The sequence below is a fragment of the Parasteatoda tepidariorum genome, chromosome 4 (genome assembly GCF_982258835.1).
Source record: "Parasteatoda tepidariorum strain Cologne lab strain chromosome 4, Ptep-v5.0, whole genome shotgun sequence".
Classification (NCBI taxonomy): domain Eukaryota; kingdom Metazoa; phylum Arthropoda; class Arachnida; order Araneae; family Theridiidae; genus Parasteatoda; species Parasteatoda tepidariorum.
This window is the reverse complement of record NC_141758.1, coordinates 7,565,796-7,590,371: the sequence shown is the minus strand read 5'-3', so window position 1 is coordinate 7,590,371 and position 24,576 is coordinate 7,565,796. Positions and strand designations below refer to the sequence as shown.

The following is a 24,576-nucleotide window of genomic DNA, read 5'->3' as shown; positions in this document are numbered from 1 at the left end:
CCTTACTCTAAAAAGTTAGGAGACCAAGGTGGCCATAAACATCCAGAAGAAGAATTTCCTAACATTACCCTGATTTTTGACCGATGGTTTAAATTTTATTATTATTTAAATCTTAGCATTATTTCTAAAAAATAAAACACACTATACTTACATAAAGTATTAGTGTTTATATATCATAATTAACCTTCATACTAGTCATTAGAGTAGAAAATAAAGATTTTTATTTTTTTTAAAATAATTACATATTTTCTTATATTAGAAAAAATACTAGAGTTTTAGGTACTTTAAGCTTAAACTAATAAATTTCCGCAGATTCCTTGGGTACTTATATTTTTTCTGACTTTTCTCCGATTTTTACAGATTGATAAAATTTAGTGACTTTCTCAGTTTTTCTTACCCTATGACCATCCTGGGACACCTTTGTTGTTTATGATTAAAAAATAATAATACCTAAAAAATTATAAAATACAAATACTTTAACGATATGTAAGAACAAAACTAATATATTCAAAATATTTTTTTGGAATTGACAATTAAACAAACACTCTAATCACAGAAAATTACAAATGAAAGCATTTTAAATTTTCACAGCGAAATAAATACCAAAAGGTTCGAATGGTACCTTATTAAAAATAAATTTTGCTAAATGCTTATAATTAATTTCAACTAAAATGCTTAGAATTAATTTCATAAAAAGCATTACAAAAATACATCATTTATAAAAACATTAAGCAATAAAATGATATATACAGATATTTAACAGCAAAAATATACATATACTGGTTAACAATAGGTAACATTAAATATATAAAGAAACAAACATCGATCAACAACAATAAATATAGTAAAACAGAAAAATTGATTACATTAAAAAACTACCGCAAGTAGATGAGAAAACTAAACTAACGGTTTTCTTCTCGAAACAGTATAACCTCGAAAATCTGGATTTCTAAGATCCAAACACCAAATAATTTTTTTCAACTCATGACTAGAAAAATTTTAGCTAAATCAATTTAAAACTAAAGTTTAGATATGGAAATTTAGGTGTCATAATATCTTAAGCGAATTTTAAAAATCATGCGGAAACCTCTAGCAATAAAACAGGAGATAAAATAACTCGTATTTACAATTTATGGCCTTGGATAAAATCTTATTAAAATTCATGTGAACATATCTAAACTGGCAAAAAAACCACAAGGATTAATGATGAAATCGAATACATTCCCTTTTAATTTGGGGCACTTAGCTTTAAAATATTTATTAATTTAAGTTGGATATTTAAAATCTGGAAATTACATTTGTGCTTTTCAAATCCCTGAACGATTCAGATTTTCGAAGTTATACTGAATTTAAACAGACATAAATTTATAAAAAAAAAAAACATTTTACCTTACTCTTCAACAGAAAATTATTAAAAAAAAATAGCTATTGTTTTTAGAAATGAAATCTTTATCAAACACAAAATTATTATAAGAAATATTTTCAAATCAAAATTTTAACAAAATTTTCCACCACGGGAGTGTTTAAATCACTGGTAAGAGTTAAATACATATTAAAAATTTTTTTAATTCATAATTCCTGTTTTATTTACTTTTTTTTTTAATTTTATGAAATTTAAGTGGAAAATTTCATGCAAACTAGTTTTTAAATTTCATAAAAATATAAGAAATGAGGACAGCACATGTTTAGGAAACTTGATTTTTCACAACTGCAACTTTCATAACTAAGACCGATTCAGATTGTTGTATGAAAAATTCACATCCAAAAAGCTTATTTTTTATCCTATTTGATATTGAATAAATTAGGATTTTGTTACTTTCGTTGAAATTTCTTTTTAAATTTCAAAACTATGCTCCAAAAAATAAATAAATAAAAAGAATGTAGGAACTTAAAGTCTCTATCTTTCTATTAGTTAAAAGCTCTTATGCATTGTTGGCCAAATTCAATCAGAAAAAACTCCACACAAAAACACAGAAAAAAATCCAGTACTTTATGCTTACTTTAATATCGACTCCTTTCCTGAATAGCCTTTTGACGCCAATTATATTTTATAGAAAAATTTCATATAAAAAATCAGAATAACTCTTTAATAAGGAGGAATTAAAATTACTTATCTAAAAGAATGTTAATAATTTAAAAAAAAACACCATATGGTTCTGTTTTACATTTCTATTCTGGTTACATTTAAATCATTTTTATCAGTAATTAAATAATATCAATAATACTCAAACTACATATATATGTCAGTATTTAAAAGAAAAACAGTTCTAAATAACCTCAAATTTATAAAAATATGAAAGACACATTCAAATAAAAATTAAGTTTAAAAACAAAACTAGCTAGAATCAATACTGATATTTTAAGCTATTCCAGCATTGCTAATGTATCTAACATATCTATCATTAAGTACATTATTTACATTCTGTTTTTAAAATTGATCAGATTGAGTTAAAATCAGTACTATCATAAGCATGATGAAAAAAAAAATTATAAAGGGTGGTAATTATTAAAGTTATTTTTAGGCTAAGATAGAGTCTACTCTGGTAGATGAAAATTGAGGAAACATGGTGTCAAGGTTATATGACTATACAGGGTTATTCATAATTCCCTCTGGGCAGGAACTAGACTATCGCATTGATGTATGCCGTGTGACCAAGGGTTCACACATAGAACACCTGTAATGTATTTAAGTAAAACTTGAATAATTTCATATGTTTCTTTTTTTCAAATTCTTCTTCCTTTTTCTTTTTACTATAACGCTCGAAATCCCCGAGGGAATTATGAATAACCCTGCATAAAAAAGAAATTTGCAATCAAATATGGTTCAAATTTTGACGATTAGGTGAAAGAATATAAAAGAACAAGAAAACACAAAACTTTATCAAATCATAGGATATGCTAAATGTGCATTTCAATTTTAAAAAAAACAAAAGAGCTGAAATGCTCTCAATGAGACGATCCAGGTCTGAATCCTAGTGATGGTCAAACATTTCAAATACTATACTACCGTCTCACACTGGATTGGATTGAATGTAGAAGGTTTATGGCACAAGATCCAAAGGAACCGTCTCACACTGATCACAGTGCTGATGTAAAATATCCCAGTGGAAAACAGAAAATGTCTTATACTTTTGGTTTGGTTTTACTTTAGAGTTGAACATTGATAACAGCAAACTAAAAATGGATCATCTGTTTAACACCCATAATAATAAGAAATAAAATTATTCAAAAAGAGTTATAGTGAGCTCAATCTCAAGGCGAAAGATTTTTCAATGTTTTTCCTTGAGGCGAAATTTTACTTCTTAGTTTCTTAAAAATTTAGCAATCCTCTTATTCAGTTCTTTTCTTGAACATGAAATGTAAATTATTTTAATTGCACAAATCTTTTCCCTGTGACCTGCATAACGTATACACCAAGTTCCATCACTAACACTCTACCAGAGAGGACCACTGTATTGGTCTAAGTAAAGAAACTATAATTTTAACCATCCTATAAAGTAAAACTTTTGAACTATAGTGCAATGAAATATCTCAAAATCGCTTTCCGTATCTTTAAATTTTAAGGCATTTCATTTCATAAGAATATACAATATGGACAGTTTTATAAGCTCTCTAGTCCTAAACACTTAAGATACATCTATTTTGATACATCAACACTTTAAAAAGTGTGGAATGTAAAATCTTTTTAGCAAATAGTTCATCCTTGGTGATTTAATTTTTAAACTTTGTATGCTACAAAATTTCGTCAAAAAATACTTCTTGAATTTAATTTATTTAAGAGGGGCGAAGTCAGGTAGATGTTTCTATTGACAATGAGTGTTTATTTACAGTAAGGGTGCACAACCTGAAGCATAGGACATATGTGGGTTCATGCGCGGCCAGCAGCAGCATCTGAACACAATAAAAAAATTAACATATTTTTGCACTGCAATAGTTTTGTTTCAATTAAAATACTAAACTTGAATCAATATACCACAATGAAGTATTTCATTTCTTTTTTACCTTTATTTAAAGAACATTGAAGTTAAAATGAACTTTATGTGATGTAATAAAACTTATTCCCTTTCACTAAAGTTTATATTTATTGTAATAAATATAAACTTTAGAAGTTGACTAATAAAAAGGATGTAGATACATCACACTAATGTTTAAAACTATCATAGATGCTGTCAACACATGTAGCTTTTTGTTGGTTAACTCGTCATGAAATGGCCCTTTAAAGGCGTTGTGCACCCCTAATTACTGAATATTTCTAACCAGTTTTCCAAAAAGTCGTTTGAATTAATTCAATTAAGCATGAATGAATTCAGGTTTTTATTTATTTATGTTCATTAAACACATATTTTTTTAAAAACTTAAAAAAGAGATTTTCTAATCATCTCCACTAAAAACTATTATTAAGCAGTAATATGTTTTAGGGTAAAAATAACTAATTAAAATGAATAAAAAGGAGGACAGAAAAATTAAAAGTGATATCAAAAGGTAAAAATTACTGAACTATTAAAAATATAATATATATCAGAAACATTTAATGAAACATTTAAGAAAACTTAATAAAATCTTTAAAAAAAAAAAAAAATTCAAAACAACGATAATGTAACTTTGATAAATACACCTGATTTTTTTAAAAATTTAACTGAAAAGATATCACACCAATAAAGGTTTTTTTTTTGTTTAAAAAAAAAGGACACACTCAAAATATTACTTAAAATATGAGAAAAATAAAATGTAAATGAGTAATTTAACATATAACTGAACATTCAATAAAATACGGAGCAATACATTTGTGAATGCTTTCCAGGTGTTGTACAATGTCACTGTTAATTTTTAATTTTCTGCGAATTAGTGCACCTGGCAAAGGTTTAAATAAGAAAAAAAAAGAAAAGTTATTTCATGTTTATAATCTATAAATATATTAAAACTAAGTTGTTTTCTTTACAAGCTATTCATTAAAATTCCATTCACACAATATTTTTAATTGAAGAATATCTTTATTTTAATGGTTAAAAAACTTTATCAGCATAGTAAACTATTTAGGGACTATTTCCATTGTTTATTCCCTTAACATTAACAGACTTAGTCGGCTACAATAACAAGATTTGCACTAACTATTTAAAGAAATCTTAGTTCGTAACCATTCAAGAACCGCTGAAGTAGTCTATTTGGAAAGAAGATCACATTTTTAGGAATTGAATTATAACTTCACCCCAAAAATAATAAGAATTGTAAATATTGATCAAATATTTGAATCAATTTAAATAATTAATTGATAAAAAAAATTATCAGAAATAAAAGTGATGATGAAATTTACCAGAATATTAGTCAAAAGAAACAAAGCATTTCAACACACATTTAATATATATACTCGTATTGAAAGAGAAAAAGTATAATAAATGGTATCATATATTTTTATTAATTATATATATATACTTTTGTTTTAGAAAAAATAAGTATTTAAGACAAATTTACAGTAGTTAGGGTCATATCACAGCAAATATTAAAATTCTTCCATTTTGTTTAAAAAATGAATTCTTAAGATTTATATATTTTTTGTTATCAATGTGATTTGAAATAATGTAATTATTTAAAAGAAAAAAAATCGGCAAATTCTCATAAATCCTAACTCACAATACAAGGTGGCCACTCTACAGATAAAAATATTCTGAGACAAATTTGAAAATTTTTAGGTTTTTGTGATTTAAATCGATGTAATTTATTCAAAAGTAACATTACATATTTATATGTATTAAGAATCCAATAATAAAAGTTCAAAAAAATTATATATATATATTTTTTAATCTTAAAAATGCTCATTATTACATATCTAAAAACCTCATAATTCACATACACACACAGATATATATATATATATATATATATATATATATATATATAATTATAACAGGTATGTCAAATTCTATAAAAAATTTGATTTTTAAAAATGTTTTTATGACCTTTATTCTTCATGAAATTCAATTTAAATACTAGAAATGCTCGTTTAAAGCAAATGGAAACTAAAAATTTTCTTAATCTAAATTTTTTATGAAAATAATGACAAGATAAACAAAGAATAGTACAGAGGGACAAGATTTTATAAAATATGAATAATTACACATAAAACAAGTTTTAATGCCTAATAATACATTGAAACATACTTGCTATGAAACTGAATGTGATTTTTATGCTGCTAATCACTAATAATTTCAGAGATGAATTTCCTTGTGAATTCAAGGCTTTCCATGTGTATTTTTAGATTCTCTGAGAATTCCAGGTTTTTCCTGTTCCTGTCTAGGCAAAGAGTGGCCACCAAGGATGATAGGATATAAAAGTTAAAACTAGTCCCAAAATTTTAAAGCACAATACAAATAAATAAGAAAACATGCGAAATAATTTCAATAAAAATTACCATTTTTTAAAAATATTATTCTTGCAATTTTTAATAGTGCAGTGTTACTTACATTTTAAATTCTTTTTTTGATAAAATAATCTCAGCAATAAGCTCAAGTTCAACTTAGAGTTTGGGAATAAAAATAAACTTTATTTAAATTTATTTAAAAAAGTATTTTATTTTATGTATATAAAACGTTGAACTCCTATGAATGTAATTTCTGGTAGTAAAAACAACACAAATTTCAAATACAGATCAACATCGATTCAATTACAATATCACAAAAAATCCATTTATTAAATGATATCTTAGTAACTTAACTTAGAATATCATTATATACTTGGGATATTTGGATGTAACACAAATAACTAATACACATAAATACAAACTGAGTTAATTAAAAAAACAACAACTATTAAATACTGATTGAACGTTACATGTCTAATATTAAATAATACACATGAAACAAAGGTTTTAAACGGAATGACATTTGAGAACTTGCTGGTAAAGGAAAAAAATGGAAGTATTTTATGATTGGTGGAAAACGCCGATATGTTTACTTCAAATGAAAACAAAAAGAAAGGTTTACGTTTGAACATGTTGTTCGACTAAATGCCTTCCCCAATCTAAGACTTCAGGCCATTGTCTGCAAAGCATTACAATGGACATGATGAAACCTGCAGTTGTTATGATTCGCAACCTGTAAACAAAATTCACAAAATGATTTAAAAATAACTTTATTAAAAAAATTATCAATATTACATATCAAAATGCTTAGGAGAGATTTACAATTGGTAGAAATATTCCAGTGCACATTCTCAATATTTTTCAAGACCAAAACACCATTTAGTCATTACAATGTGATTAAAGAATGGAGACAGGAAGCTGAACAATGTAAGTATATCAAATTTTGTTTAATGCCTTGGAATTTTCAAATTATCAGAATTCGTCAAATCTATTTGAGAATTTATGACCATTAGACAAAATTTATTACTGTAACATTGTTCAAATTCTTCCATTCTTTTTTTGCTTAAAAACCTGACAACTCTTGCTTACATTTACTTACTGGGAGTAGCCTTGACCGAGTGATACCCTTATCTTAAAAAAATTAAGCACACACACTTACATACAAGAAATCATTAATTCCAACATCAAGTTTTTTTCCTATGACCTATATTTTTGTATTACATTCTTTTCTATTATCTATATATTTTTCTAGTACCTTTCTATCACCTATGAAAAAAAATTTACATAAAAACCTGAGAACTCTTACTTACATTTACTTACTCTTTAATGATGTAGCTTTGACTGAGTTTGTATTCTTGTCTTAAAAAAATTTTGCACACACACTTTCATACAAAAAATCCTTTATCCCAACATCTCAAGCTTTTTTTTTTCTATTACCTATACATTTTTCTATTACCTATAAAAAGTTTTTTTTGTGGATATTTTTTAAACAAACTTCACATTTAAACAGAAAGTTATTGCTTAAAGAATAAACTGCTTATATAAAGAAACCTGATATAATACAACTTAATAAATGAATCTTTTCAATTCTAAGATCTTATGTATGAACATTATTAAAAATGAATGAAATATGGAGTGAAACTACCAATGACTTTACTAATATCTTAAAAAAGGGAACAATATCTCACCTTGTTTGAATAAATGGCATTAAAATGCTGGCTACCGTGGCAACCAGTAAGAGGACGACTTGAAGGACTGTCAGTACCACATTTATGAGCTTAAGTGCAAGAGCACGTGCATTTGTTCCATCTAAAGAATCAAGAGATACTAGTTGTTGAAAGTGTTGGTGTTGTTGATGCTCCATTCGAGAAATCTAAGAAATACAGGGTAAAGTTCTAAAAACAACTTCATAAAATTGTATACATTAATAATAGTTATAATTATGATTGCAAATAAATCTATTCAATAGAGAATAATACTAATTTAATGCAGTTTAATACTATACCAATACAGATTGATACAGAATTTAAATAAGAAATTGTTGCTACTTCTGTAATTAATAAAATGTTTTAAGATATATGAAGTTTTTTTTAAATATAAATTTCAAAATCATGTTAATTACATTTATATTTATTTTGATAGGTAATACATAATAAATATATGCATAACATGATTTATGTAAGAAAAATAATAAAAGAGAGTTATTTTTTCAAAAAAATAAATAAATAAAAATCTATACCCTTTTTTACTATAAGTTCATCACCTGTCTAAGTTGACCACTAAAGCAGAGCATACGCTATTATTTAGAGAGCTTAAAGCTTTTGAAATTGATCAACTTACACAGGTTTTAATTTTAATACGCTGGTTATAAGTACTGATAGGTGAATCAATAATAAAGCAAGAACTTACTCTAGTTTGGCAATTTTCTAAGACTTCATGAACATCACGCAGTCTTTCCTCACTTTGATATTGCACTTTTTCTTCCATATCAGCTAAACACTGTTTAAGATTTTCAATTTCATTCTGATGAAGCTCAATTAAATCATTCATTTGTTCTTCAAGCCTCTATAAATCATAGTGTCAATTATTATCAAATAGGGTTTGAATGATTTAAATTCAAATTTAATTCACTTCATTTTTTTTTAAAATCAATGATTAAAATAAATTAATTTATGAGCATATTCTTTAAGAGTTTGATTCTATTTATCATGAAGATTTTGTCTGGAAAAATTTAAAAAAAGGCGATGTATGTAAATTATTATTTGATACTCAAACTAGATCATCAAGCAATAATTTATAACAAATAATAATTTGATAGATAAAGAAATTAAATGCAGATAAAAGTGATATAAAACTTTTAAAAATTTTCCACTGTTTGCATGTCAAATAATTTGCTTTTAATGAACATGTTTTAATGATAAAAATTTATTGTTAAATTTATTAAAATTTGAATAATTTTAAAACTTATTATGTAGTTAAATAATGAAATCTAATTACAGTTCATGAGGGTGTTGAGCTTGAATAAAAGTTAAGATTTTATTTAATGGTTTGTTTGAAGTAATTAAATAATAATTTTAAACATTTTATTTAAAAACATTAAATATTTAAATTTTAATATCGTTTTTAAATGATTTTAAGTTATTATTAATAAAGAATTTAATTAGAGATATTATTAAATATTAAAGTAAAGAAAAAATTTTTTTAAAAAATTCATGATTTTTACCAATATTAAATAAAAATGTTGTTTTGATAGATATTCTTCTTCTAAGTCTTCAAAGGTTGGCCATAAACATGCAGATAAAAAAAAATCTTTGTTTTCCCAGATAGATTTTAAAGAATTTCCATGATTTTTGTAAGATGTGACAAACTTTTAACACCCAAATTTTATTATTTATATTCTAATTATGCCATAGGCTTAAAATAGAGGTGAAATATAAAAGAGCACACACATGATAATAATTATTGTCCTCATTTTAAACCCAAAAATCTTAAAATATGATGGTTTACTGTGTTGCATTTGGTTGTACAGAAAAATTTGTTAAAGGAGCACATTATACATTTTATAGATAAGTTAATTTATACCATTTTAAAGTAACATTTGTTTAATTTATTATATAAATGAATTTTAAGCAAGTGCATATTTTCCTTAAAACATCATATGAATAATTAATATTCAACTTACGAAATAATTATCTTTATAATGAAAAACATATTTGTATTCAAATTGATGGAATACCACAAGGATCTGATTTTTCCTCTCTCTTAGTTAACTTATTTTTACACTATTATGAAAAAAATGTTGATAATTTAATTTATTGATAATTTAATTATCTTTAATTTTCAAAATTATAAAATTTTGTTAAATCATATTTACCCGGAGAAATTAATCTTGCTTCATAATCATGCTGATAATATAAATTTTTTGGATATAAGTATTAAAAAAAAAATATCTGCATTGTTGATTTATACAATTAAAGAAAAGATTTTAATTTTAATACAAATAAACTAATTACTTGGAATTCTAATATTTCTGAAAACATTTATTTAAAGACTATTTTATTCAAATGAATAGAATTAAAAGAATATGTAGTAATGTTTATTTGTGCAAAAAACAAATAGACAAACTCCTTCAGAATTTGATTAAAAAAAACAATGGATACCCAACTAGTGTAATTAAATTCTATATAAAATTATTGAAGTAATTGAATGCTATTATTATTAATAAATTTACTAAAAACTTCATTGATAATTAAATTTAAATTTTTTTCATGCGAAAATCTAATATGGGCAAATCTGTGGCTGAAATTCTGAGCAAATCTTATTATTTTTATTTTTCAATAAATGTTAATAATTTAAAATCATTAAATTAAATATCAACCTTATTAATTATAAACTTTAAATTATCCAGTAATCTTTCAATAATGGACTTAAACGAAACAGTCTAAAGGAAGAATAACTTACTTCAAATCGGTATCTTTCTTCCAATAAAGATTGATTAAAAAAAGAATATTCTTGCTGAACTTGTGACTATAATAGAAAAAATTATTAAGAAAGTAAATAATATTCATTTCAGTATCTTAATAAACTAAATCTTATAATAGTGAGTCATGCAAAACAAAGATAAGACCTCATTTCGGAAAAAAAATATGTTTTAAACATTATTAAAATGAATGAAAATGTTTTTTTAATTTTTTTTATACATTATAATAGCATAGTACCTTTCATCGCAGAATCAGGAAATCAGAACAAACTTGAAAAAATTATTGATTAAAAATTGAGTAGTATTATTTGAATAACTGCTGAGTTATGTTTTCAAAATTTATATTTTTGACCATGCTCTTTAATTGGATACTTGCACTCCGAGAAGAAGATTAAATACACCCTACCGTGACCTATGATGCCAGCTGATCGTCAATAAACAGAATGGCATGTGGAAGTTGAAATAAGTTTTTCTACATAAGTTAGAATGTTGATTAACGTAAAGTTAATTAAATACAGCGCCGTATCGTACATTGAATCTGTTGAAATATAATTCTTCTTAGATTTATTTTTTGTTTATGTATTTTGTTGTAACCATGATATATTTTTGCTTTGTGTACCTGGTAACTTCGATGCATAATAAGTTTGTTTTTGTTCTACATGGTTTCATACTTGTCTGTTAAGAAGAAATATAGGGTGAAAGAATTGAAATCATTGTGAAGGTTTATAGAATGTATCACTTAAAGAGAATTTATACTTAACTGGGTAAGTTAACTCAAAATAGAATGGAAAGAACAGTTTCTAACGTAAACAAAGCCACGTTTTAACAGCTAATCAGGCTCGAGATACCCACATTACGTCTCTTGCAGGTATTCCATTTGAGCTTGATTTCGTTTCAATAAGACTTTGACATAAGTGTGTTATCCTAGCTATTAGAAAACTTTCAAGCTTTATTTTACAGTAAAAACAAATTAAAAAAAATCTTTTTTAAAAAAATAAAACACCTAAATTTTTTTCTTTTTCGATAAAACATTTTCAGTTCAACATTATGGACAAATCAAAAATGCAATGCTTGTACATGAAGCTCAATTTTTATCAGATTGTGCAATACACAAACTTGTCTAAGTTTTAATAAACCTTATATTGTTGAGCAACATTTAGTTTTAATAAAATTACGATAAAATAAAATCATACATTACAAAACTTTAAAGTGCATATACATAAACAATATTACAGGACTACAATAATTAAAAAGTGAATGCAGTGGATTCAGATTGTTCAACATTTCTAGCACATCTGGATTCTAATTGATATTTAATCAAATTTATCTGTCGATAGTTGGATTATACATCTGCAGTTAACTAAATAATTTTATTCAGGAAAACAATTTCATTAAAATTTTTCATTTCATTTTGAAATGTGAAAAATGAGTCCCATCTTATTATCTCATCTATTAGCACTCTCCTCTTATTTAAAATCTTATTAAATCAATAATAAAATGTAAAGCTATGACATTTACTACCACTCTAAAAATTCAAATAAAACTGTTCTGCAAAATTGGATCAAGTCAGCAGGTATAGCATGAATCTGAATTCCCTACATATTTGCTACACAAGTAATGGAGAGAGAAAAAACTTATTTTAGCTCAGGGTGGCCACTCAAATCAGATTTCAAATTTCCCTGATTTTTCCAGATAAAAATCTTAAAATTTCCAGGTTTTTGCTTCTTTTTTAAAGTATATGTGCCGAATTAATTTGCACAAGGCGCTTTGGCGCACATTCCAATGTAAAAGGAGCGAAGTAAGCAGCTACCGGCTGCCTCCCCTAAGTTTGTTGTAATACAGTAGTTGTAGTCGTGATTGTCATGTAAAAGGATTGCCTGCGGTCTTCCGCTGCTTGTGTGAACTTACCTCTGTTATGTAAATAAATGTTATTATTATTATAGTTCATCGTAGTTCAATTCGTCGTAATCGTGCACAATTTGGTGCATCGGCCGGGAAATGGCCTAAGAAACCACCGATTTATCATATTAGTTTTCGTCGTCGTTTTCGTTCGTCGTTTCGCTGCATGATTGGGGTAAGTTCGTTGCGTTTTTTTTGGAATAGTTAGAAATGTTAAATTTCTTCATTGAATAATTTAGTCGTATATTTGAAGGTATTCGTTGAATAAGGTAATTTTGAATTATGGTGTAGTTTGAGAATTTTGAAATGCAATTCGTATAGTTAGTATGTGTTTAAATTTTCGTTAAGAATAGGAATTTGTTATATTGTTATATTATTGGAGATATTTGAATTATTGTATATCTTGCTTTCGATTTGTTTTAGATAAATAATTTAGTTGGATATTTTGAATGAATAGTGCTTGAATAAGGTTATTTCGAAATAGGCGTGGTTAGAGTATTTTGGAATGTAATTCGTATTGGTTTTGATTTTCGATTTCATTTCAGAAAAGAAATTTGTTAGAATGTAATATTATAGAAGTGTTATTTAAATGGTTGTTGGTTACACTTTCGATTTAGGATTATGAATTTCAGTGTTTATTATTTGTAATTTTGTTTTGAATGCGTTTTATTGCATTTATTGTTGTTCTTAGAGTGAATTGAGGTTGTGACTGTTATTTGAGTATTTGTTTTGTAATTGAAATAATAAGTTTAAAATGGATGCGGCAAAAAAGGCTTTGTTAGAAAGAACAATTAAAGCTAGGGCTGTTTCAAGATCGTTAGTAACGAAGCAAATTAAAAAACTTGAAGCAGAAATAGATAATAGTTCCGATAAAATAATTGTTAACGAAACATTTTTACAATTAGTTGCTAAATTTGAAGAGATGTGTAAACTTGATAAGGAAGTTCAGGATTTAATTGATATTGATAAGTTAGAAGAAGAAATTGAGAGTCGCGAAGATTATCGTGATAAATTTGTGTTGTGGAAATCTCGCGCTGAGCGTTATTTAGCTGCAAACCCGAATACAGCTCCTCAAAATCTGGCGGATACTCAACTATTAACTACTACTACAATTCCTCAAACTAGCCCGGTTTTAATAAACCAACCCCGTTTGCCCAAGCTTACTTTGGAATCATTTTCGGGTAAGAATATTAGTAGTTTTCCTAGTTTTTGGGCTAGATTTAAATCTGCAGTGCATGAGAATTCGAGTTTAAATGATATAGATAAATTTTCATATTTAAAATCGGTTGTTACAGATGATGCGGAATTAGCAATACAAGGTTTAACATTAACTTCAGAAAATTATGTAAAAGCGGTTGAAATTTTGGAAAAAAGATTCGGACGCAAAGAACTTATAATTGATTATCACATGAATTGTTTATTAAATCTGACCCCTGTCCGGAACTCGTTTGATGTTATTTCATTGCGTAAATTGTATGATCAGTTAGAAGTCAACATTCGAGGATTAGAATCCCTTGGAATCTCACCCGATTCTTATAGTTGTCTTTTGTTTCCGATAATTATGAAGGTTATCCCTTCTAGTTTAGCTTTAGAGTATAATCGAAAATTTGAAAAAGGGGATTCTAAGATCACTAATTTAACTCAATATCTCAGACAGGAAATAGAAAGTAGAGAAAGAACTACTGCATTGTTAAAGAATCGAAATGAGTCACAAATAAAAAGTTCGCCTTCATTTTCTAATAAATATTTCAATACGGCGCCACGCAGATACGCGAATATGAAACCTAAGTATCATTCGGAATTTCATCCCCCCTCTAATCATAACAAGCAGGCTGGGAGAGTATCGGCGACTGAATTAATGACATCTGCGGTTTTTAATTGTTTATTTTGTTCGGAAAAGAACCACTCTTCTGATTGTTGCGAGAATTTAAATGTTCAACAAAAAAGAGACAAATTAATTAAGGAAAGGAGATGTTTTTTATGCTGTAATATTTCTTGCAATGTAAAAATGTGTAAGAAAAATAATTGTTCGTTTTGTCAAGGGCGTCATGCACGTGCGATTTGTTTTAAATTAGAGAATTCTAAAAAACAAAATTTATGTTTAGATTCGAAAGAAAAAGGAGTTGATGTTAAAACTACTTGTTCAAATTCTGTGGTAAATAATAATAAAGGTGGGGTTTTGCTGCAATGCGTGAAGGCAGAGATTATTGGTAGCTCTTCGTCAGATAAAATATTTTGTTTATTTGATAATGGAAGTGAAAAAACATTTATTAAGAAAAACTTGTCTCGCAGATTGGGATTAAGGGTGTTAGGCTCAGAAAGGTTAAAAATATATTCATTCGGATCTAAAGTGCCTAAAAAACAAACTTGTCGTAAGGTAGAAATTAGGTTGAGGAATTTATTGAATGGAGATGAGGCGATGATTGAGGCAGTGGAAATCTAAGAAATTTCTAGAGCTAATATTACCCTTCCAAATCCGGATACATGGAAGGAAATGGAGTCAATGGGAATTAGATTGACATTTAGTAATGATGAATTGTTTGAAAATTGTGAAATTTCATTGTTAATTGGTCAGGATTTTTATTGGTCTTTAACAAAACAAATTAAAAGATTGATACCAGTCTTGGTTGGTCTCTTCAGGGTAAATGTGATGAGCAGAGCGTTTGTACGTCTGTAAATTTGGTTACTAATGAAAATGAATTAATTTCGGCTGAATTAAGGAAATTTTGGGAGTTAGAAAATTTAGGAATATTTGACAAGGATTCGGTGAATTTAGGTAATAGAGATGAAGAGGTGTTTAATGAGTTTGATAATTCAGTTAGTTTTGTAGATGGTAGATACCGTATAAGCTTGCCTTGGAGACCAGGAATGAGAGAAGTGTTGAAAAATAATGAAAATATTGCTCGTAAGCGTTTTGAAAGGTTATGTTGTAGGTTTGGGATGGATCCAGAGTTGCATTGTGAATATAGGGATGTAATCGATGGTTACATTAAGGAAGGTATAGTTGAGCATACTTCATGTGATTCTTTGAGGGATAGTACGGGATTTTTTCTGCCCCATCATGCAGTGATACGCAATGACAAATCTACCAGTAGACTGCGTATTGTATTCGATGGATCTAGCCATGAAGATGGGTATGCCTCGTTAAATCAAAGCTTATTTACTGGTCCAAACTTACATCCTGATATTCTGGAACTTCTACGTTTTCGGAAAAATCCTATAGCGTTTACAGCAGATGTAAAATCTGCATTTCTTCAAATTGAACTTGATATTCCTGATAGAAACTTTACTCGTTTTTACTGGACAGATAGCTTGAATGGTAATCCCTACATTTTGAATTTTACCAGAGTTCTATTTGGCCTTAGGCCTAGTCCATACCTTCTTGCAGCGACTTTGAAACATCATTTTAGAAAATACAAGGAACAGTTTCCAGAGACATTTGAGTTATTAAATAGCTCGATTTACGTCGATGATCTAATTTTGGGACAAAATAATATTGAAGACGCTTTAAGTACTTCCAAGGAGTGCTTGCAAATATTTAGTGATGCGGGTATGTTGTTACACAAATGGACCACTAATTCGGAAAATCTTGCTTTGTTATGGAAACAAGAAAGTATTGAAACACAGCACTCTAAAAACACGTTGGCTGATTCCAAACCTTCAATTAAAGTTTTGGGACTAGCGTGGGATGCCGAAAGTGATCTAATATATTTTGATCCGAAGGACCTTTTAAAATTTCTGTCTCGTAAAATAGAATCAAAAAGATCAATTTTGCGTGTAGTCGGACGAATCTTCGATCCTCTCGGTATACTAGGTCCATTCGTCATTAGATTGAAATGCCTACTGCAGGAACTTTGGTCTGCAGGACTTGATTGGGACTCGGATCTTCCCCTTGAGCTACACCGCAAGTGGCAGAAGTGGAGTAGTGAGGCGGAGGATTTGACTTATATTAAGATACCACGTTATTATTTGGGTGAACCGAATAAAAAATTAATGAATTTGGAAATGCATTGCTTTTCCGATGCAAGCAAAATAGCTTATGGAACAGTTCTTTATTTGCGCTTTGTTACTTCAGGTAATAGCATAGAAACTAGTTTTATTTGTTCCAAAAGTCGTGTAGCACCATTGAAATCGCTAACACTGCCACGATTGGAGTTGACAGCAGCCCTATTATCAGCCAGGTTAGCCAAACAAGTATCGTCTTGTCTTAAATTTGAAAGCAATGTATATTTTTGGACTGACTCACTTATTTCGTATTATTGGATACGTGGTGATTCTTCAACCTTTAAACCATATGTCAAAAATCGCGTTGAAGAAATTCAGACACTTTCTAATCCAAATCAATGGGGACATTGTCCAGGAAGGGACAACCCCGCTGACATTATTTCACGAGGTACATCTGCTACCAAACTATTGCATAGTGAATTGTGGTGGAATGGGCCAGCATGGCTCAAACAACCACCAGATCAATGGCCAAACCTCCAACCCAATTTTGATTTAGACTTAAGTTCAAAAGAACTGGAACATCGCTCCAATGTCCATGTGGCTATTACCAAGCAGAGAGAACCATTTGTCGACATAAATCGATTCAGCAGTTTAAAAAGACTTTTAAGGGTAACTGCTTGGGTGTTACGATTTGTGAACAATGCTCGAAATATTAATAAATCTACAAACTCGTGTCTCACGGCGGATGAGATACAAAATGCAGAACAATTTTGGATAAAAAGTATTCAAAACGAATTTTATCCAGAGGAGATATCGACTTTAAAAGACAATAAGCAACTTCGAAATAATTCTGAAATAAAAACTTTAGTGCCATACTTAGATGAGGACAATATATTGCGAATTACCAGTCGATTAAATGAAGCAGATTTGTACTTGGGTGAAAAGCATCCAATAATTCTTCCTCGGCGTAGTAAATTTGCCGAGTTGCTTGTGATTAGGGAACATGAACGTATTGCTCATTGTGGTGTATCGGCAACTTTGACTCAAATTCGAAAAAATTATTGGATACCTAAATGTCGTCAGCTAGCAAAATCAATCATTCGGCTTTGTCTCATTTGTAAAAAATATAATGCCAAACCAGCTGACCAATTAAGTGGACAGCTGCCTCAGGACAGAATTTCTCAATCTCCCCCTTTCCAAATTGTGGGAATCGACTTTACAGGAGCAATACTTGTAAAGGACAGACAAGACTTTCATAAGTCTTACGTCGCACTGTTTACGTGTGCAGTCACGCGTGCTGTTCACTTAGAACTTGTATCAGATATGTCAATTAAGTGTTTTCTCCTTGCGTTCCGGAGATTCCTCTCCAGTAGAGGAAACTGCAAGATTATATATTCGGATAATGCGCGTACGTTTAAGGCTGCTCAGAAGGAGTTAGCGTATTTCACCAATATTTTGAAGGACAGTGAATTTCGACACTTCATCGCAGACAAGGGTATCCACTGGAAATTCATTGTTGAACGTGCCCCTTGGTGGGGTGGATTCTATGAACGACTAGTTAAAACCATAAAAGAACCCTTGAGAAAAATACTAGGCAAGGCTCTACTAACATTCGAAGAACTTTCGACCGTACTCGCAGAGATCGAATTAATTGTTAATAATCGACCTCTTACGTATGTCGAAAATAGTCCAGGAGAGCCTGAACCTCTCACTCCGGCTCATTTCCTCGAATTAGGATATGGACAATCAAAATATCCCCTCCATTTCATAGAACTATTAGATCCTACTACTGCAAGGGATTCCTACAGTAAAAGAAAAACTTACCAATCTCTCCTTGTTAAACAATTATGGAAACGATGGAAAGAACAATATTTACTTCAATTAAAAACTAATAACCAATTTAAAACTTCATCTATTCATAAAAATTTAAAGGTTAATGATATTGTTCTTATTGAAGGAAATGTTAAATCAAAATTGTTGTGGGAATTGGGGATCATTCAGGAAATATTTTTAGGTAGAGACAATTATGTCAGATCTTGCTTGGTTAAAACTTCTAAAGGCAGCTTTAAAAAACCTTTACAGCTTATTTATCCTTTAGAAATTAATTGATAAATTTTACTAATTTTGTTTCTATTTTGCAGATAAGAGTAACTTAAATAATTCACTTCTTTTTTAACCAGTTTGAAAGCCTTAAGTATGTATACACGTTTAAAAATATTTTGCTCCTTGTAATTTAGTAGAATTTTTCTTATATATTCAATTTGCATCGTAATGTATGTTTATTGTATGTGTAATAATTTTTTGTAATTGTTTATTAATAGTCTCATTATGATAACTGTTTTAGTTATATCTTTATTTTGATAAGTATTATTGTAAATGCTTAAATGGTATTAATTAGGTGAACATTCTGTTCACCGGTGGGGTGTGTGCCGAATTAATTTGCACAAGGCGCTTTGGCGCACATTCCAATGTAAAAGGAGCGAAGTAAGCAGCTACCGGCTGCCTCCCCTAAGTTTGTTGTAATACAGTAGTTGTAGTCGTGATTGTCATGTAAAAGGATTGCCTGCGGTCTTCCGCAGCTTGTGTGAACTTACCTCTGTTATGTAAATAAATGTTATTATTATTATAGTTCATCGTAGTTCAATTCGTCGTAATCGTGCACAGTATAGGATGGGTACAAGAAAAGTGTCTTTATTATAAAATATTTTATTCGAAATGTTATTTTTTTTAACATATAATCTTGAAAAAAATAATTTATTTTGACAATTTGGCAAGATTTTTTTATTTACTTTTCAAATGTTTTCGTACAAAATTTTGAATCAAAAATCATATATTGACCAACAAAAGAGTAAAATGAAATATTAATGTATAGTTGGTTCATACAAATTTTTTTTAAATATATGTTATAAAAGGTTAAAATGAAATAGAAAAAAATTAGCATTAATGCAACAATTTATCGACAAACATTGCTGTTAGCGATTGTAAAAAAAATGTGCGATTGGTAGGTTTGCTGAGAAAAAATAATTCACAGATTTCTTTGAATGGGAGTAGAAAAGTTTTCAGAAAAAGAGTGCAATATAAAATCTATTATTATTAAATTATAACCAACGTTTTTTGGAGAATTTTATAAAGTTAAAAATACAAAAACATTTTGTCAAAATAGAAAAAAAAATTACCGCCAAAGTATTGGAACAAACTTGAGCCCATGGATTCAGCCCAAGGACAGAATTTAAAAACAGAAGCTAATATCCTAATCCCTTTTTCCATCTCCACCAGAATCTTTCCTAAATTACACAGTCAAATAGCGGTCAAAGGTTTCTGCATTCGTTTAGCAACCGTGGGAGAATTTTATGTGGTATTCTAGTTTGACAGAGCTGTAATGGAGCAAATTTTGATGTAAGCAAAGTATCGCTAAGTTGATGATATTTCAACGGTTTGGCGATACATTTCCGTTTAAAAAAAAGTGGGTATAATGGATGAAATAATTTAGCTTAAGAAAATTAGTAAATAATTTAAATTAGTGAAATTAAAAAAATTATCAAAGAAAAAATTTCCAGCTTTTCTTTAAAATTCTCTGATTTTCCAGGTTTTTATCCAAATTTCCCTGATATTTCCAGGTTTTTTCCAGTATAAAAAAAATTCCCTGATAATTCCAGGTTTTCAAGGTTTTCCAGGTGGGTGGCCACCCTGTAGCTGAGCATGTTTTTAATATTAACTTTTGATTCAACAAAATACAATCAAGACTTTTTCTTTTAATTTCAGAAATGTTTTTCTTCGTTTCTTTTATAACATACGTACTCCATCTTCATAAAAACAAATTTCAAGAACACAAATTTATCAATGCCATATAAAAAACACTTGGTATTCTGAAATTAGGAAAAAAAATCAGTTTTTACTACACTACACTTTTTAAAGATAAAATAAAATTATTACGGAAAAGTTTTAGAGTTAAATTATTAACCAATAAATCACAAAAGTACTCAAAGTAAGAAATATTCTAAGCAAGTGGAAAAACTGAAAAAATAGGAAGAAATTAAAAAACTTAGTGACATCAAGTTTTTAATTTCATAAAATGTTATAAGACAATTATGACACTGACAATTTGATTTTGAAAAAAAATTACTTTCAAAGCTTCAATTTCTTCCACCAAACGTTGATATTCTTCGCGTCGTTCACGGAGCTCTTGCAAGATAGGCTCTAGATCAGACACAAGAGGTGTGACCGTAGGGGTGGAAGAATGTTCAGGAGGCGACCTTTGGAGTAGAGGCTGATGTCTAGGGCTTGGGACGACACCAGCACCAGCTAAATGGCCAGAGCCTGAGGTGAAACTGGAGCTCTCGTCATCTGATCCATATTTGATACTACAATAACAAAATTAAGCAGTGTTTAAAATTTCTTTAGAAAAAACACTAAAATGCCACAAGGCTTATAAATTCGAGTGAGTGTACAATTCTAAATAACAAGAACTTAACTAGAATATACAACAATCATAGCTGCCAACACGTATAGGAAAAAAATCCAGTAGATATAACCATGTAATTTTATAATGTACTAATATTGTACATATAGGGTGTTTTAGGAGTTTTTATAGTCATTAAAATAGAAAAATTGCAATGTTTTCCAGTCATAATTGACATTAAATGAACTTGATAGTATAGATACCAATTTTTTATTTTTATAAATGAGGCTCACCTCTTTATGTATTAGTAATACTTATTTAAATATTCAAGAAAGCAACAATCTGTGCAAAAATTCTATTGTGATAGGGAATTTTTTAGGAAACTTACTCAATTTTAGGGAATTTTCAAAAATGTACAAAAACCAGGAGAATTTTTATTAAACCAGTAGACCAGGAGAAACTGGCAAAATACAGTCCTTCCTTCCTCACTGGCTCGACAGCCCAGGATGGGCCTTAGCCTTCTCCAGTAGTTTTTTCCAAGCTGTCCTTCTTTTGGCAATGGACTTCCAATTCTTTATTTTTAATATAGATAAATCTTTCTCCAGGGTATCTAGCCATCTGTGATTTGGCCTGCCTCTTCTACGTGTTCCTGTCGGCCGGGCATCAAAAATCTTTTTCACAATACGGTCTTCTTCCATTCTTACTAAGTGGCCTGCCCATTTTATCTTTTGGACCTTAATGAATCTTATGATGTACAAAATACATGATGGCAAAATACAGTAGTCTACTGAAAAATCCAGTAGAGTCAGCAGCTATGAACAACATATACAACTTAAATAATATTGTAGAAAATTATTTTCAACTGCTTAAAGATGTTTTTAAAAAATTCAATTTTTTTAAATCAATGACTTTTCTAAAAGATAATTAAAGTTTTTATAAATCAATGAATTTTTCTTTAAAATCAAGTGATTTAAATTGTGATTTAAATTATGTTTAGAATAAGATTTTTTTTAAAATATTGTATACCTGCAATGCGTAAAAGTTGCACTACCATGAATATTTCGTTGTTGAGAATCAGGCCCTTCTTGGGGAATTTCTGAAGTGAGAAAAAACAGGAACATATAGTTTGGGTAAACACTTTTGAATAACATGAAAGTGAGTGAAGAACAAAGTTAAATACAAACAGCTTATTACAGAAAAGCGATTCATTATACAATTATTATTTTTTTTAAACTTTTAATTTGAAATTTTACTTTATCATCCAAATTTATAAATACAGTAGACTGTTGAAGCCACAAAGTTAAACGAATGTTAAAAAAATTTCGGGAAAGAGAGTTTTCGAGAAAACAAGTTCAGAACTAAATATGTTCTGAAAAGTAGAAAAATATGTTCTAAAATATTACTCTAAAAAGTAGAGCCATAAAACATAAAAATAACTACTATTAAATATGCATGAAATGATAGTTGACTGTAAGTCTAAATACAACAATGATAATTTTATTTTTAAAAGTAAGACAAAAACTATTATGCATTAAACAGAAAAGAATGGTTTACAATAAACTTACATCGTGATTTTTCAGCAAAAATTCAATTTCTATTTCAAAAAAGATTCGACATAAAAAATCAAATTAGCATTAGGTGGATATAAAATGCCAAGGAGAAAACTATTTTTTCGTCATAACAAGTTTTTCAAAATATCGAAGTTCGCGATATAGAGTGTGTACTGTAACTTTAAAAGTCTACTTTATTTAAGGTTTAGTTTGTAGGTTTTGAATGTAACCCCAATGCACTAGCAAAAATACTTAAAATATTAACGATTAAGAGCATATGCAAGATTTTCTTCCAAGTCTTTTAAAATGCAATTCTGTTGTAACTTACCATTACCTCACAGTACTTACATCAAACTCATATGTAATAATGCCTTTTTTTTTTTAAAAAAAAAAGCCTGACAATTAACTAACCAAACGGTTTAAAGTAGTCCATTTCTTGGGCTGCAGAATTCTTTAAAATAATAAGTTTAGGGTCTAATATTTTCTTATGATGTCTAGAATGCTGTGTTTAAAACAACAAAAAATGTAATATGTAAATATAACAAGATAATAACACTAAAGCCTATTCATAAACAAAAAAATATGAAAATACAGCTCCACTAATACTAAATATTAAAAGAAAAAATAATAAACTTCAATGAATAGATACTTGAAAGACATAAAAAAAAATCCTAATCAAACCTTTCTTAAAACAGTTTAAACAGAAATGGTCATAAAGCTTATCAAGTAAAAGAAATGATAATTAAAAATCAATTAATAGAAAGACAGTGAAAATTTCAGGAACAACCACCTCTATACAGCAAGCGACCACTTTTGGGAGGCCCTGAAATTTTCCCTTAGACCGTGTTGAAGAAAACCTTTAGGAAAGATAATTAAAATCTCTCACAGTCACAGGGCAAATATCTGGCGGAAAAGGTTCAAATAAGGAAACACAAAAAAAATCAAAACAAAATAAATAAGTAGATAAGTAGATCAAAATATTTGCATAAGGCTCTTATTTAGAGAGCTCCTTTTGATGATACAACCTCATGCTGCAGTCAGTGTGCACTAAGGACGATGCTATTAATGAATTAATTTTAGAGTTGAAAGTTAAATTAGAAAAGGAAAGTTATTTTAGAAAAAACAAGCATCTCAAATCATCTTCTCATCTTTTAAAAGCTAATTAATTTTAATGATATAAAATAAAATGCAAACTTAAACAAAAAAACATAATTTATTTATTTGAAATAGTTTTATCATTCATAATTTGTAAATTTGTTTTTACGCATAATTATATCTGTCAGGATCATTTTTATAGACATTACACTTCATCCATCTATCCGTCTTTACAAGACGCCAACAGAAGAGGCATTTCCACCCCAAGAAAATGACACTTACTAAAATTAAAACCATTTGAGAAAAATCATGAACCTTCGCTTACTATTTTGAAGTCAACGGAGGTAACCTCTAAAAATGACCAACATCCATCAACTACCATTTTACTGGGGAATGAAGAGTGGTCGCTTCCGAGAGGTTTCACTGCTTTATTTGAGGATTGAGAACTTAACGAATGACTTACTTTCTAAGGAACTAATATTGTCAGCACTTCCAAATCGGTTTTTAATCAAATGGGCAAACTCTCTAGGCTTAGACATGACAGTTCTAAGTTAAAATAAAATAATCAACAATTTATAGCATCAAATATTGAAATAAATGTAATATAAGAAAGTGAAAAAACTTACTCTGCAGCACTATGTGTAGCTTGAGTCAAACCTGATAGTCCACCCTTAATATTTCCAACAACTCCTCTACAAGAGTTTTAAATTTTATTTTAGTGATTGAAGAAATGTATCTTAATCATATACAAAATTGGTTTTCAATGTTGTAAATTTTAAAAACATATTTAGATTGTACAAAGCTGTACTTTGTTTATTCATTTATTGCCGGAATAAAATAAAATTAATCTAAA

The 24,576-nt window shown here is 28.5% G+C and overlaps 1 protein-coding gene across 4 annotated transcripts in view; it reads right to left on the bottom strand.

Moving 5' to 3' along the window:
- Positions 1 to 24,576, bottom strand: part of LOC107447912 (transmembrane and coiled-coil domains protein 2) — a 35,514-nt gene continuing 10,938 nt past the window's right edge. For 2 of the 4 annotated variants that reach the window (XM_071181951.2, XM_043052411.3), the window contains 9 exons: positions 24,350 to 24,415; positions 24,187 to 24,269; positions 22,105 to 22,174; positions 20,803 to 21,040; positions 10,817 to 10,882; positions 8,765 to 8,920; positions 8,044 to 8,228; positions 6,978 to 7,088; positions 264 to 450 (listed from right to left, as the gene is read on the bottom strand). In XM_071181951.2, coding sequence (XP_071038052.2) covers positions 399 to 450; positions 6,978 to 7,088; positions 8,044 to 8,228; positions 8,765 to 8,920; positions 10,817 to 10,882; positions 20,803 to 21,040; positions 22,105 to 22,174; positions 24,187 to 24,269; positions 24,350 to 24,415 — 1,027 coding nt within the window. In that variant the 3' untranslated portion in view covers positions 264 to 398. Of the gene's footprint in view, positions 451 to 5,944; positions 7,089 to 8,043; positions 8,229 to 8,764; positions 8,921 to 10,816; positions 10,883 to 20,802; positions 21,041 to 22,104; positions 22,175 to 24,186; positions 24,270 to 24,349; positions 24,416 to 24,576 lie in introns of those variants that run through there. The other 2 variants (XM_016062960.4, XM_087160579.1) reach the window with 2 other exon arrangements.